Source organism: Danio aesculapii, chromosome 24 (genome assembly GCF_903798145.1).
Source record: "Danio aesculapii chromosome 24, fDanAes4.1, whole genome shotgun sequence".
Taxonomy (NCBI): domain Eukaryota; kingdom Metazoa; phylum Chordata; class Actinopteri; order Cypriniformes; family Danionidae; genus Danio; species Danio aesculapii.
In genome coordinates this window covers 9,614,846-9,629,741 of record NC_079458.1, presented here as the reverse complement: position 1 = coordinate 9,629,741, position 14,896 = coordinate 9,614,846, and the positions used below count along the sequence as shown (strand labels likewise).

Below are 14,896 nucleotides of genomic sequence, written 5' to 3'. Positions count from 1 at the left end.
AGCTCATTTTAGTGGAGAAACCTAATTTTCCAGTTGAGCGCGGCCCTGTTGAGTAGAATGAAGTGAGTGAATGAAAGCGAGATTGAAGGGGATCTTACAGGAATGCTGGGAAACGGACTGCTGGTGAACAGCATTCAGACTTGAGCAGGACAGCTGCCAGTTGGGAAACACTTTAAGTCCTGCTCTGATTGGAGTATTAAAGCTCTGAAGTAAATTGTGCAGATGTATTGTTAAAGGGAAATTTTATGGCGAAATGTCATCATTTTCATACACTCATGACATTGCAATAAAGGGTTAGTTCATCTAAAAATTAATATTCTGTTATTAATTACTCACCCTCATGTTGTTCAATCCCCTGAGACCTTCGTTCATCTTCAGAACACAAGATATTTTAGATGAAATTCAAAATGTCCCTCATCCTCCCTATAGACAGCAATGGTCAAAATATGTTGATATCCAGAAAAGAAACCAAAAATATTTTCGAAACATTCCATGTGACTTCAGTGGTTGAACTGTAACCATACAAAGCTTTAAGAACAATTTTGTCCGCCAAATAAGACAGGGCGATACTGCAAAATTAAATACAGGGCCAGTATCGGCGATATTGATATCGATACTGATACTTTTACATTAAAAAGCATGCACTTGAACCTAAATGTACTTTTCTGAAGGGGAGAACAGTGTGTGATGATTTATGCGTTGAATACTCTCAAAGCAGCTATAATTAAATGTATATTATTAATTAAAACCCAGGACAAATTTTAAACACTTTTAAGCCAAATAAAACATTTTTGTTATTGTAATGATCTAGATTTGCAAACACATACTTACTACCAGAGAACAATGAATTGTTATAACTTTCCTTCAGTCTGGGGGTTTTGTTCAGAAACAATAATATAATAACAAAACCATTTCTATTTTAGCACTATAATGTCTTTAAACAAGTAAATATAAAACAAATATTCATTTCAAATACATTTTAAATAAACAAAGGACACAAAATTATTACTGGCAAACAAATGTTTTTAAAAAAAAATTCAGTTTTTGTTCACTGTTTTGTTCAAAATAACAAAATAAAGTGTTTCTCTTTCATTAGACACTTAACATTGCCTTATTTTATAAACTAAGAGCAAACAATTGCTTGTAAATAACAAGGAATATTCAGACATTTTCATATTTTAAGTTTATGGTATACAGTGGTGTCCAGAATTATTAAATCACCTGTATTCTCACCAGCTAAAATATGTTTTTAAATGTTTTATTTTTATTATTTCCTACTAACACACTACAGCAAAAGATAACTGACTTAAAATCTTTTTTAGCTGGTGAAAAAAAACACTGTTCTAATCATTTTGGCCACCTCTGTCTATTTTTAAGATCCAAAATAATTCATATAAATAGCTGGTATGCTGATGATATAGGCTATATTTAATCGGCTTGATGATGAAAGTAACAAGTTCAACTATGTCCAAGTAATAATTTTTTGTTTTGTTTTGTTTTTTTATTTCAAGTTGGTATTAACTAATACTGAATGACCCATATAACTCAAATATTAATTTCACCACCTTAGCTAGCTACCTGGATGCTAATTGCCTCTCCAAAACGACTCGCCGGTGACCAGGGCTGGCACTGCCGGGAGTCTGTCTGGAGGATTTGCCTCCTCTTCTCTCCTTTTTTGCAGCTCGGCGTTCTGTTTTTTGTGTTGTTTTATGTGTTTGTGTAGATTTGTGGTGTTGCCACAGTATCAAATAGACTTTCTAAAAACATTTCAGTTTGCAATATTTTCATTCACTGCTGTAAAATAACTCCAAACAGCGCTCCTCTTTCTTTCCGTCATTTCAGAACAGTCAAAGTGCTTGCGCTTTGGCGCTTCTGATTCAGGTGATGAAAGGACAACTAATAAGAACTGAGCAAGAAGGAGCAACGGTGCATACGATAAATAAAAGGAGCGGGGTATTTAGAGACATGTCCGCTCTTTTATGAAACAGGAGCAATGTACTTTAGGGTAAATTAGATGAAATTTAAATAAAAGTATCAATCTCAGAAGGCTACTATCGATCCGATATTGATACCAATGTTGATATTGATACTATCGATATTAGGATCGATCCGCCCACCCCTACCACCAAAGAAACCCAAAAAGCTATAAAAATCACTTCAAATTATTTCTTCTCTCCTTTGTCATGTCATATAATCATATTTATTTCATTTTTCAATGTTTTTTTTTTTTGGCTTACAAATGCCTACATTCTAATTTGTTGCTTTGGTTTGGCACTTTGGTTTATTGAACAATTCTCACTATTAGCTAGTGGCTTATTAACAGGTCCAGACAATATATGTGGACATTTTTTGTTATTTCTGCACATAATTTTGCCAAAGAAAAAAAAGATTTATGCAGGATGATTTTGAGTATAACTTACGATTATTTAACATTTAAGATTTACAATGCAAATTTAATTAAAACCATTTTTTTTGGTAAATTAAGTCTCTCATATCTACAAAAAGAAAAAAAAAAAACTTTGCAAAGTGTGCTGCACAAAAGTCATATAAAATCAATATTCATTGGAATATTCATCCAATACTCATTGGAAAACTGTTGATTTCTGCTGCCACAGATTCCATGTGGGCCTACTTATTACCTGCCTATTATTAAAATATTAGCTGTTTATTAGTTTTTATAAAATACATATCCTACATGATCTACATCCCTAAATCCACCTAATACCTAAACCTACTGTAACTACTTCCATAATAACTATCAATAAGCTGCAATTTAGGAAAATCATAGTTAATGGTTTATTAACACTGAGGAATGTACCTCAAAAGTGTGATTATGTTTTCTTCGTAAAGTATGATAATTATATTTCAATATTATTATATCATACTATCATATTATGATAAATTATTATATCATACTGTATAAGAAATAAAAAACCTTATTCATGAAATATGATGCTCATCAACAACAACAAAAAACATTGTGTTTATTATACCAATTGTAAAAAAAATAAAATACAATACAATTATGCAATATTTTACATGAATATTAAATTTTAGAGGGTTTTCTGTGAAATTAGACCATTTTTATCAATCTACTCACTCTTTTGAATTTCGATTAGATGCATTTCTGTAAAAAAACTCAAAATATGCCTATTTTTATCAATCTACTTGAAAGACCAGGTAATTCTTTTACATTTTGAGAGGTTAATTTCTGTAAAAAACTCAAAATATGCCTATTTTTAGCAATCTACTTGAAAGACCAGGCCATTCTTTTACATTTTGAGAGGTTAATTTCTGTAAAAAACTCAAAATATGCCTATTTTTAGCAATCTACTTGAAAGACCAGGCCATTCTTTTACATTTTGAGAGGTTAATTTCTGTAAAAAACTCAAAATATGCCTATTTTTAGCAATCTACTTGAAAGACCAGGCCATTCTTTTACATTTTGAGAGGTTAATTTCTGTAAAAAACTCAAAATATGCCTATTTTTAGCAATCTACTTGAAAGACCAGGCCATTCTTTTACATTTTGAGAGGTTAATTTCTGTAAAAAAACTCAAAATATGCCTATTTTTAGCAATCTACTCAAAAGACCAGGGCACTTTTCTACATTTCAAAAGGTAAAAAACTCAAAATATGCCAATATTTTATAAATTTAGAAAGGCAAAATGTCTGTAAAAAGTTTAAAATATGCAACAGAGCTAAAGTGGTTAAACTTTTTTTAATGGATCATACAACTAAACATTGGTATGTATTCAGATGCAGCTTTTTGCAGATTGCTCTTCAGTGAAGTTTCAGTCTAATGATAGACAGTTCATGTAGGTTGATTGATCACCTGTAAAAGATATCTCTTCCTTTCTTCCTCAAGCTTTGTTTATCCTGTCAGTCTTCCACAAAGGATGCCCCGGAGAGTATTTGTTTTCTCTGACCTACAAATCTCAAAGACCAGAGGCTGTCATGTTTAGGGGGCTTGTTACTCAATATGAGCGTCTCTCACCCCCTCCATTCCCGATAAGTCACCTGACCTGCCCGGTGGAGACCCTACTGTGAGCAGACGGGATTAAAAACTCAATAATTCATGCACTGACTGGATGATAATTAGCTGGTCCAGTCCGGGCTTTGTGTTTGTGTGGTTTGGCTCTGCGCTGCCCTTGAGTTTAAGGTGGATAACCATCACCAGTCATCCAGTGTTTATTGGTCTATGCCTGAAAGTAATGACGGTGTTATGGAATGTAGTGAATGCAGGTTTTTTATTGGCTGGTTTGGATTTAGAGGGTCATTTTCTGCTCTAATTAATATTTAAATATATGATAAAAATACGTTTTTAAGTTATTTCAAGTATTTATTTATAAATTTGTCTATTAATGATTTTTAATAAAAAAATATTTTGTGACCTGTTTTCTGATTTTAGATGTTCAAATAAATAATATAATATAATATAATATAATATAATATAATATAATATAATATAATATAATATAATATAATATAATATAATATAATATAAAGCAAGATTGCCTCACAACAAGAAGGTCGCTGGTTCGAGCCCCATCTGTGTGGAGTTTGCATGTTTTCCCTGTTTTCACGTCCAAAGACATGCGCTATAGGTGAAATGAATAAGCTAAATTGGCTGTAGTGTATGTGTGTAAATGCAAGAGTGTATGGGTGTTTCCCAGTGTTGGGTTGCAGCCGGAAGGGCATCCGCTTCGTAAAACCCCTGAATAATAAAGAGACTAAGCCGAAAAGAAAATTAATGGATAATATAATATAATATAATATAATATAATATAATATAATATAATATAATATAATATAATATAATATAATATAATATAATATAATATAATATAAAAGTAATTAATATTATGTATCAAAGTTATTTATTAAGTATTTTTATTTTATTTTATTGTAACATTTATTTATTTATTTATTTTCAGCAAGATTGTGATTTTCAGTCAGATTTTCCTGATTTTATAATATAATATAATATAATATAATATAATATAATATAAAAAATAATAAGATAACTTATTAAAGTTATTTATTAAGTATTAGTTTTTACAATGTATTTATTAATTAATTTGTTTGTTTATTCATTATTTGCAGTAAGTATCATTTATGACCTGTTTTCTTTTTTAGATGTTTACATAATACATAAACATAAATGAAAAATAAACCTCATCTATGTGCATATATTAATTAATTTTTAAATATATGATAAAATAAAATAAAAAAATACTTATTAAATATATTTCAAGTTTTCAAATTTATTTATTTGTTTATCTATTTATTTATTTATTTATTATTTTTAGTAAGTAATTCATTTGTGACATGTTACCTTATTTAAGATGTTCACACTAAATTAAACCTAAGGTATGAACTAGACATTTAACTAAAATTTAATTATATGATAAAAAATAAAAAAGATTACTTAATAAAGTAATTTCAAGAGTATATTTATTTATTTATTTATTTATTTATTTATTTATTTATTTATTTATTATTTTTAGTATGCAATTCATTTGTGACCTGTTTCCTAATTTTAGATGTCCAAATATAATCATACAAATATGAGAAAAATCATAGCTCAGCTTGTCCAGATGGCAGAACGGTTCTGGATATCCCCTTGTGAAATTCTCTACTTGGTTTTAGTCACAGAACAATTTGAATTATTTTTTAATGAACAAGGAATATTCCGGTAGACCATCAATCTGCACCAGCCGACCAATGACTGCATGATTAGATATGCCAGCAATGCTAATTAATAATGCAGTTCTTTGCCCTCTCTCTCTCTCTCTCTCTCTCTCTCTCTCTCTCTCTCTCTCTCTCTCTCTCTCTCTCTCTCTCTCTCCTGGTCATTTCAGTTTTATTCACAGCATTATATTCTGATGCTATTATATTGAACGGAATCATGAAATCGATAAAGTTTCAATTACAGGATTCTTAACGTCTTAAACAATACACAGAGCATTGATTGTTTACTTGTGACCAGGCTGATCTTTCCGAGTAGTTTCGCCCACTCCCGCATACTGTTTATCTCCCCCAGAGGTTTTCATTTTCGTTGTCTGTTAAATATTCATGCCCGGTGCTGTTGCTGTTTGCTTTCTACCTGCATATTTGTTTTTTGGGAAGGTCAGATTTGAATAATTCTGTGCAGTCATGCTTAATGCGAGTTTCATTCAACAACACTGATTTCGTAAAGCGCAAACTTCAGGTCACAACATCCAAATGTTAAAACACTCTCGACTGCACGCACTTCAGGAAAGCGTGGTTCCTCTTCAACTTTAAAGAATCGTTCAGTCATAAAATTACTTGCCTGCATCGCTATTTGTTACTTTTTGAAGGTTTTTTTTGAGGTTTTGAAGCTCTGCAGTTTATTGTGAAAGAAAAACAAACCGTTGAAGTGAGAATTATTAGCGCTGCTGAATTATTAGCCCTCCTTGTTGAATAAAGTTGAATGAATAATGACAGAATGTTAATTTTGGAGTGAAAATTCTCTTAAAGACTGCTGCGAGAGTTTTTGCTGAGTCAGAATTTTGCGCAGGGAAGAGTGACTCTTATGATGAACAGTTTTAATATAGTTGAACATTATGGCTTCGTTCATTACCATGTCTAGAGCTTGGAGCATGTGTTTCACAGTGTGATTTTTACTATTAATGCCGACATCTGCCGTTATCAGGTCTTTCACTAAATCTGTGGTCTTAGAAAATGAGAAGTCTTTTGATTTGTGGAGTTGGTTTCTGTGAATGTGCAGTATTATGTGTTAGAGCAGAAGAGTCTTGTAGCATTTGTTGCTTTAGACCATGACAGAACACTGTAATAATCATATATTAATACAACATATTGTACAGTATAGTGAACTCCTTTGTCAGCAACATTAGGAATGGTCAAAAATGTCATCAAATGATTCATTTTCTAAATATCCCTGTATCAATTTTTACACTGAATTACATTTTTATGTGTGTATTCTGTAAATGAGGGGTCTCAAACTACCAGTCCACGGGCCATTTATATTTACACTCTCCTCCTCCTCACATTAGTTTGCAACTGATGTTAAGAATATAACCAAATTCGGCCCACCAAAATATTCATTCATTCATTCATTCATTTTCTTTTCCATTTAGTCCCTTTATTAACCAGGGGTCGCCACAGTGGAATGAACCGCCAACTTATCCAGCATATATTTTATACAGCGGATGCCCTTCCGGCTGCAACCCATCATTGGGAAACACCAACCATACACTCCCATTCACACTCATACACCTAGGACAATTTAGCTTACCCAATTCACCTGTACCGACCTGACCCAGCCGAGGCTCAAACTAGCGACCTTCTTGCTGTGAGGTGATTGTGTTACCCACTGAGCCACCGTGCTGCTCCCCCCCCACTAAAATATATATTTTTGAATTGCTATCATTGTTGTGCAGTCACATATCCACTTGTGGTTTTGACCCACCTACTGGACATTTAAGGTATAGCACTAAATATTCAGTTTAGGTTTACTTTCGGTTTACTTACTCTCAGTGATACTGTGCGTTCACATAGAAGGTGGTGAGATTGTCAAAACTCGCTACATTGATCTCGAATTTAAAGAGGCCGTTGCAGCATATCAGTAAATCAACTACATTTTCACATAAAATATGCTTTCTAGCGTGAAAATGATACGTGCCTTTTATCAAATTCATTTAACTATGGGAGATCAAGTTGTTGCGTGTGGTGTGGCTTCGCTCCATTTATCCAATATGTCCATATGCCTGAAATATTATGAAGCAGCAGTACTGTTTTGTACCGTCGTTATAGTTAGCATGAGATTCCCACTTAAAATAAAAACAAATATAACATTAATGCACATCAGTAACTCGCCAGTAACTTTTTTTATTTATGTAAAAAAAAAAAAAACGTAATTAATTGGAAATCCGGCAACTGCAATAATAAAACCCTTGGGAACAACTGTGGTCAGAACCAAAGTTCACAGTGACTGTGTTCTCTGGAATCCTGTCAAGCAATGGACTTCTACATTTCGATTGCTTGCCGGCAAACAGCGTCATAGCTCATCACCATAAAGTTGACTTGATTTCAACTCTCCTCACTGCCCACACCAGCAAAACCATGCCATGCTGCTCCTCGCTGGCTCCAATTGAAAATGAATGACTTTCGGCTACTTTAATGCTCTCGCCGCTTTCGGGGTGAGCACAAAGTTATTGCATATGTTTATGTTATTGAGAGAGAATAACACACATGTAGTTTATATCTGTTTCTGATTTAAACATTGACACCTTATAAATATATGTCCGTATGTGCTCTTTATTTCTTACTAAAGCTCTATTTTTGTAAATATTCAAGAGTTATTCGATTATTATCAGTTTTATATCGCCTGTATTTTGTATTAAACACTTCTTACTGGCTTTTCCCTTGCATTTAAAAAAAGTTTTTCCCATAAGTTTTAAAAAGGATCTGCATTCACACATCTGTGAAAATTTAAGCAGTAGCTGTAAGTAGGCCTCTCACAATAATCAATATATGGACTTATCGCACAACACATGGACATGATCTCAATCATTTTTGGTGATGCAATATACAGTACATCACCCATACATGATTCAAAACCAATTCTAGCAACATTTGAGCTGATTGTGCAGCGTTTCTTTTTCTATTGGAGGTGTCAGTGTCAGTCTGGTTAAAAAACACTATAGTAATTCACTATAAATTACCATTGAATATTTTTATGTGGGTGTACAACTGGAAATATATCTGTTACCAGATATTGCAGCCTCTGTTCCTTTTTACCTTGCACTTTTTTTTGTCAATTATTGTTAATAATTATTTAGGATATTTGTTTTAACATTCTGATTCTGATGCGTAATTATTAATTTGTTAAAATCTCTATAATTTTAACAAATATTCTTAAGAATAAAATATTATGTGTTTTTGGAAGAGTGTACTTTCATTCTGGTATTATATAATGGCATAAAATAGTCTTAAAATGACAAAAATATTGTATATCGCAATATATATTGGTGCAATATATCATACAACACAAACCAGATATCGTGACAGGCCTAGCTGTAAGAAAGTGACATCAGTAGCTCAGCGATGGTGTGCCTAAAGAATTTGTGTAAGATGTGACCAAATAAAGTAAATCCACATTACAAATCAACATGAAGCGTTAGCAAACTCTTGAGCAACAACAACAATTTATGAATTGGATTTGTGTATATATGAATCATGTTTTAAATTTATGAACTGGATTTGTGTATTTATGAATTGTGTTTAATTTACAAACTGGATTTGAATGTTTATGAATCGTGTTTTGAATTTACAAACTGGATTTGCGTATTTATGAATCGTATTTTGAATTACAAACTGGCTATGTGTATTTTTGAATCGTGTTTTGAACTTACAAGTTAAATTTGCGTATTTATAAATCGTTTTCAAATACAAATTGGATTTGTGTATTTTCGAATCGAGTTTTGAACTTATGAATTGGTTTTGTGTATTTTTGAATCGTGTTTTGAACTTACAAATTGGATTTGTGTATTTAAGAATTGTGTTTTTAACTTACAAATTGTATTTGCATATTTATGAATCGTGTTTTGAATTTGCGAATTGGATTTGTGTATTTATAAATCATGTTTTGAATTACGAATTGGATTTGCACATTTATGAATCGTGTTTTGAATTACGAATTGGATTTGCATATTTATGAATGGTGTTTCGAATTTACGAATAGGATTTGCGTATTTATGAATCGTGTTTTGAATTACGAATTGGATTTGCGTTTTCATGAATGGTGTTTTGAATTACGAATTGGATTTGCGCATTTATGAATCGTGTTTGGAATTTACGAATTGGATTTGCGTATTTATGAATGGTGTTTTGAACTTACAAATTGGATTTGTGTATTTTTGAATCGGGTTTTGAATTACGAATTGGATTTGCGTATTCATGAATGGTGTTTTGAATTACGAATTGGATTTGCGTATTTATGAATGGTGTTTTGAATTACGAATTGGATTTGCACATTTATGAATCGTGTTTTGAATTTACGAATTGGATTTGCGTATTTATGAATGGTGTTTTGAACTTACAAATTGGATTTGTGTATTTTTGAATCGTATTTTGAATTACAAATTGGATTTGTGTATTTTTGAATCGTGTTTTGAATTACGAATTGGATTTGCGTATTTATGAATCATGTTTTGAATTACGAATTGGATTTGTGTCTTTATTAATCGTATTTTGAATTACAAATTGGGTTTGTGTATTTTTGAATCGTGTTTTGAATTACGAATTGGATTTGCGTATTTATGAATCATGTTTTTAATTACGAATTGGATTTGTGTCTTTATGAATCGTATTTTGAATTCCAAATTGGATTTGTGTATTTTTGAATCGTGTTTTGAATTAGGAATTGGATTTGCATATTTATGAATCATGTTTTGAATTACGAATTGGATTTGTGTCTTTATGAATCGTATTTTGAATTACAAATTGGATTTGTGTATTTTTGAATCGTGTTTTGAATTTGCGAATTGGATTTGTGTATTTATGAATCATGTTTGAATTACGAATTGAATTTGCGTATTTTTGAATCGTATTTTGAATTACAAATTGGATTTGTGTATTTTTGAATTGTATTTTGAATTACAAATTGGATTTGTGTGTTTTTGAATCGTGTTTTGAACTTGCGAATTGGATTTGTGTATTTATGAATCATGTTTGAATTTTGACTTGAATTTGTGTATTTTTGAATCGTGTTTGAACTTACGAATTTTGGAAATGTGAATTGTGTTGTGGATGGATGAATTTTATTTTTTTTTAAATGTAAATTAAATTGTAAATGTAATATTTTTGGGAATGATCTGGCTGCATACTCTCCATGTACAAGGCATAATCGTCTTTAACGACAATCATTTTCAGGTGTTTACACAAACACAACAACGGCAGCATTATCAAAATGTTGTAACCCATTTTCAGATTTATGGATTAGTATTGGTAACCTAGTAACCAACAGTAAGCAAGTCAAGCATTATGGAGACAGCTGATTGGTCATGTGGGTGCAATGCTCACTGTCAATAGATTTAATTCTGCAAATGTGTAAAAACTTTTAGGAATTTTTATTTGAAACTGGGCATTTCTAATACTTATTTTACATGTGATCATACAAAATGCACATGAAAACAGGAGGATGGTAATCCATCTATTGATTGAATCATTCTGGTCGAAAGGGCTAATTGAAATCCACCCATGGCTCCAATGACAAAACCGTCTGCTGCTATAATTAATAATTATCCATATCAGCATCAAAGAGAAACTAAAACAGAGTAGTTGTGCTACTGAGTGTCAGATGCTAATGAAGTTTGGTCTCAATCTAATGGTGCTTTCGTCTATAGCTCAGTCTGATGTTGATGCTGACTTGATTAACTGCGTGGGTCGTGGCATCTTTCTTCTGCTGTTCCAGGTCATTGTGTTTTCATTTCGTGATGTGCTGATATCATTTATATTTTTTGCATCAAGACATTTTTGAGTCAGTGATGCAATCTCTGTGAACATCTGCTGGTTTCTTCCGTGATGCTTCAGTTTGTGTGTAACACAGGAAGGTTTGCTTGTTGTTATCTGATGTTGGACAGAATGTGTTGGGTGCTCTGGTTTCACTTTAATGTAGTTTTGTCAGGGCTCAACATTTATGATGGATATTTTTGTTTATTTTTTATGAACTGATAGGATTTTAAAACATTCATATCTACTTATATTTATATATTTAAAATTATAAAATTGCATAAGATCAAATATACTGTACTGTGAATTCATTCATGCTTCATGTGAGCTTCACAGTCTTTAAATGTACGTAGATTTTGCAGCAGTAAGTTTTGTTGAGACTGATTTTGTTTGATTGCTATTAGCCCTACTGTCAAATTATTGTGAAGTGACTTTATTGATACACTTGAGGAATTTGCCATGAAAGATGTATATTTTTAAAATATTGGGATTAAAGACAAATTTCTTTTTTGAAATCTGTTTAAAAATGTAGATACTGTATAACAAATATGCTTATGTACGGTAAGCATACACTCCAAAAATATTTAAATGAGCATATTTAAAATGAGCTGAATCAACGCAATGCTTGAGTGTATTTTGGGACAGCTTAATTGTTTTATGTTCAATCAACTTAAATTAGTAAAAAGAAGGAACTTAATCGATTTGTGGTGGGACAAAATGGGAGAATTTTGTGGAACCCAGCATTTTTTACAGTGTAAATGAGCTGATACAACACTATCAAGAGTGTATTTCTTCAGAATAAGTTGTATTTTTGTTGCAGAAATCACCAATATGTTCCTTTCTGGATTACTAAATTTTGTGTGACGCATTTTGAAGTAATTACAGGTGAGGACTTATTTATTTGTTTTTATCTATTTTATAATGGAATGGATTTTGAAAAGTGCTCCTTATTATGTTGGTGATTGGAAAAGAAATGTTTGGAAAATAATGGAAACCTAAAATGTTGTCAAAAATGTAGACAAACATAAAACCTTTTTAGAATATGTTCTCTGTTCCATTTAGTAAAAGATTAATAAACTTGTCACTAAAATTATGTGGATTTTGGATTATCATAGTGTAATAATGTAATGCTTTTCAGCAGTTTCATGCATTACACACTATATAAATAAATAAATAAATATACAGTTGAAGTCAGAATTATTAGCCCCCCTGAATTATTAGCTTCTTGAATTTTTAGTTTTAGTTTAGTTTAAACTTTATTGTCCGTTCTGCCTGGCACAGAAAGGAAATTTGTCTTCAACACTGGACCCATGACAACAATTACATATATACAACGATCACACAACAGCAACACTCATTAAGACAACAACACAAGTTAAAAGTTTAAAAACCCCTGTTTATTTTTTTCCCTGATTTCTGTTTAACGGGGAGATTTTTTTCAGATTTTGTCAACTCGTTTCTAAACATAATAGTTTTAATAACTCATTTCTAATAAATGATTTATTTTATTTTTGCCATGATAACAGTAAATAATATTTGACTAGATATTTTTCAAGACACTTCTATACTGATTAAAGTGACATTTAAAGGCTTAACTAGGTTAATTAGGTTAACTAGGCAGGTTATGGTAATTAGGCAAGTCATTGTATAACAGTGTTTTTTTGTAGACTATTGAAAAAAAATAAAATAAAAATAAAAATAAATATATATATATATTTATATAAGTCCATAAATAGTTGGACATTGACACAATTCTAACATTTTTGGCTCTATACACCAACACAATGGATTTGAAATAAACAAGATGTGCTTTAACTGCAGACTGTCAGCTTTAATTTGAGGGAATTTACATCCAAATCAGGTAAACGGTGCAGAAATTACAACAATTTGCATATGTGCCTCCCACTTGTTAAGGGTCCAAAAGTAATTGGACAATTGGCTTCTAAGCTGCTCCATTGCCAGGTGCGTGTTATTCCTCCGTTATCCCAATTACAATGAGCAGATAAAAGGTCCAGAATACATTTCAAGTGTGCTTTTTGCATTTGGAACCTATTACTATCAACTCTCAAGATGAGATCCAAAGAGCTGTCACTATCAGTCAAGCAAGCCATCATTAGGCTAAAAAAACTAAACACACCCATCAGAGAGGTGGGCCCTTACATATATCTTTCAAATTATTACTTTCCACATGATGCTAAACAATAAGATATTACATTAATCTGGAAATAATGACAAAACTGGAACTAATTTAACAAAATAACATAAGATCAATGTGCATAATTTTTAATAAGGAAGATGTAGCAATATTGTGGGAAATAAGGAAAAGGTATATATATATATATTTATTTATTTATTTTTTTTTAAAATATGACATCTTACTTATTACCTTTCTCTTTGGTGTATTTACATCAGAGCCTCTCTGTCTCTCACACAGCCACATCATTTACACTCCTAAAGCTCTCTTTCTCTTTCCTCTCATCTTTTTCCCCCTTTTATGTCTCTCCACTCGTCCCAGACCATATTTCCTTGCATCCTGTGCATTGCTTTTATTCTCCATATGTGCACGCAACCAAATGAATCTGTGACTCTTACATAGAGATCAACAGCAGTTTAATCTCCTCCTCCTCTTCATCCCCATTCACTGCCTAATATTTATGAGGAGAGAGAGAGAAAGAGAGAGAGAGCGACCCCTGCAGCGCTGCCATACGCGCCTCTCTCTCTACACCTGACCAGAGACACAAACCCCAACCACAGACAGACAGAGAAACAGAGAGACAGAAAGAGAGAGAGAGAGAGAGGATGAGGGACGGGTTACAGCTGCCTCTCTGACAGACTGAGCCGCTGCCGATCGCTCTGCAAACTGCCTCTGCGTCTCTGCTGGCCAAGCACCAACCCGTTCATGTCGTTTTGTCTGGTCGACTTTTTCGACATGGAATCGCCCACCAAAGAGATCGAGGATTTCGAGAACAACTCTCTGAAGTATCTACAACCGGATCAGATTGAGAAGATCTGGCTCAGGCTGCGCGGACTGTGAGTAGAGTTTCACTTTTCTTCTTTTTTTCCCTATGCATGAGTGTTTATTTTCACTAAGAAGCTTTTAAATAAAATAGTGTGATTGTTTTAGTTATGATTTATAGGAATGTGAAGTGTGAAAGTATATCAAATAAGGCAAATGATAATTTTTTTGTCATTATTTTGGTCTTTATTTGAATTTTTTATAGTAGAAATAGCATAAAGTGATACCAGACAGAAAAAATAAAATATAAAAGAATTAATATAATTTATAATATAATATAATATAATATAATATAATATAATATAATATAATATAATAAAATAAAATAAAATATAATATAATATAATATAATATAATATAATATAATATTAATAAATTAATC

The 14,896-nt window shown here is 31.8% G+C and overlaps 1 protein-coding gene across 2 annotated transcripts in view; it reads left to right on the top strand.

Moving 5' to 3' along the window:
• The window catches only part of pde1ca (phosphodiesterase 1C, calmodulin-dependent a), a 203,123-nt gene that overhangs the window by 32,526 nt on the left and 155,701 nt on the right, over positions 1-14,896 (top strand). Inside the window, exon 1 of one of the 2 annotated variants that reach the window (XM_056450600.1) lies at positions 14,297-14,528. The exons of the other annotated variant lie outside the window; for it this stretch is intronic. Within the exon in view, the coding sequence (XP_056306575.1) occupies positions 14,398-14,528 (131 nt within the window). The 5' untranslated portion in view covers positions 14,297-14,397. Of the gene's footprint in view, positions 1-14,296; positions 14,529-14,896 lie in introns of those variants that run through there. 2 annotated transcript variants of the gene reach the window in all.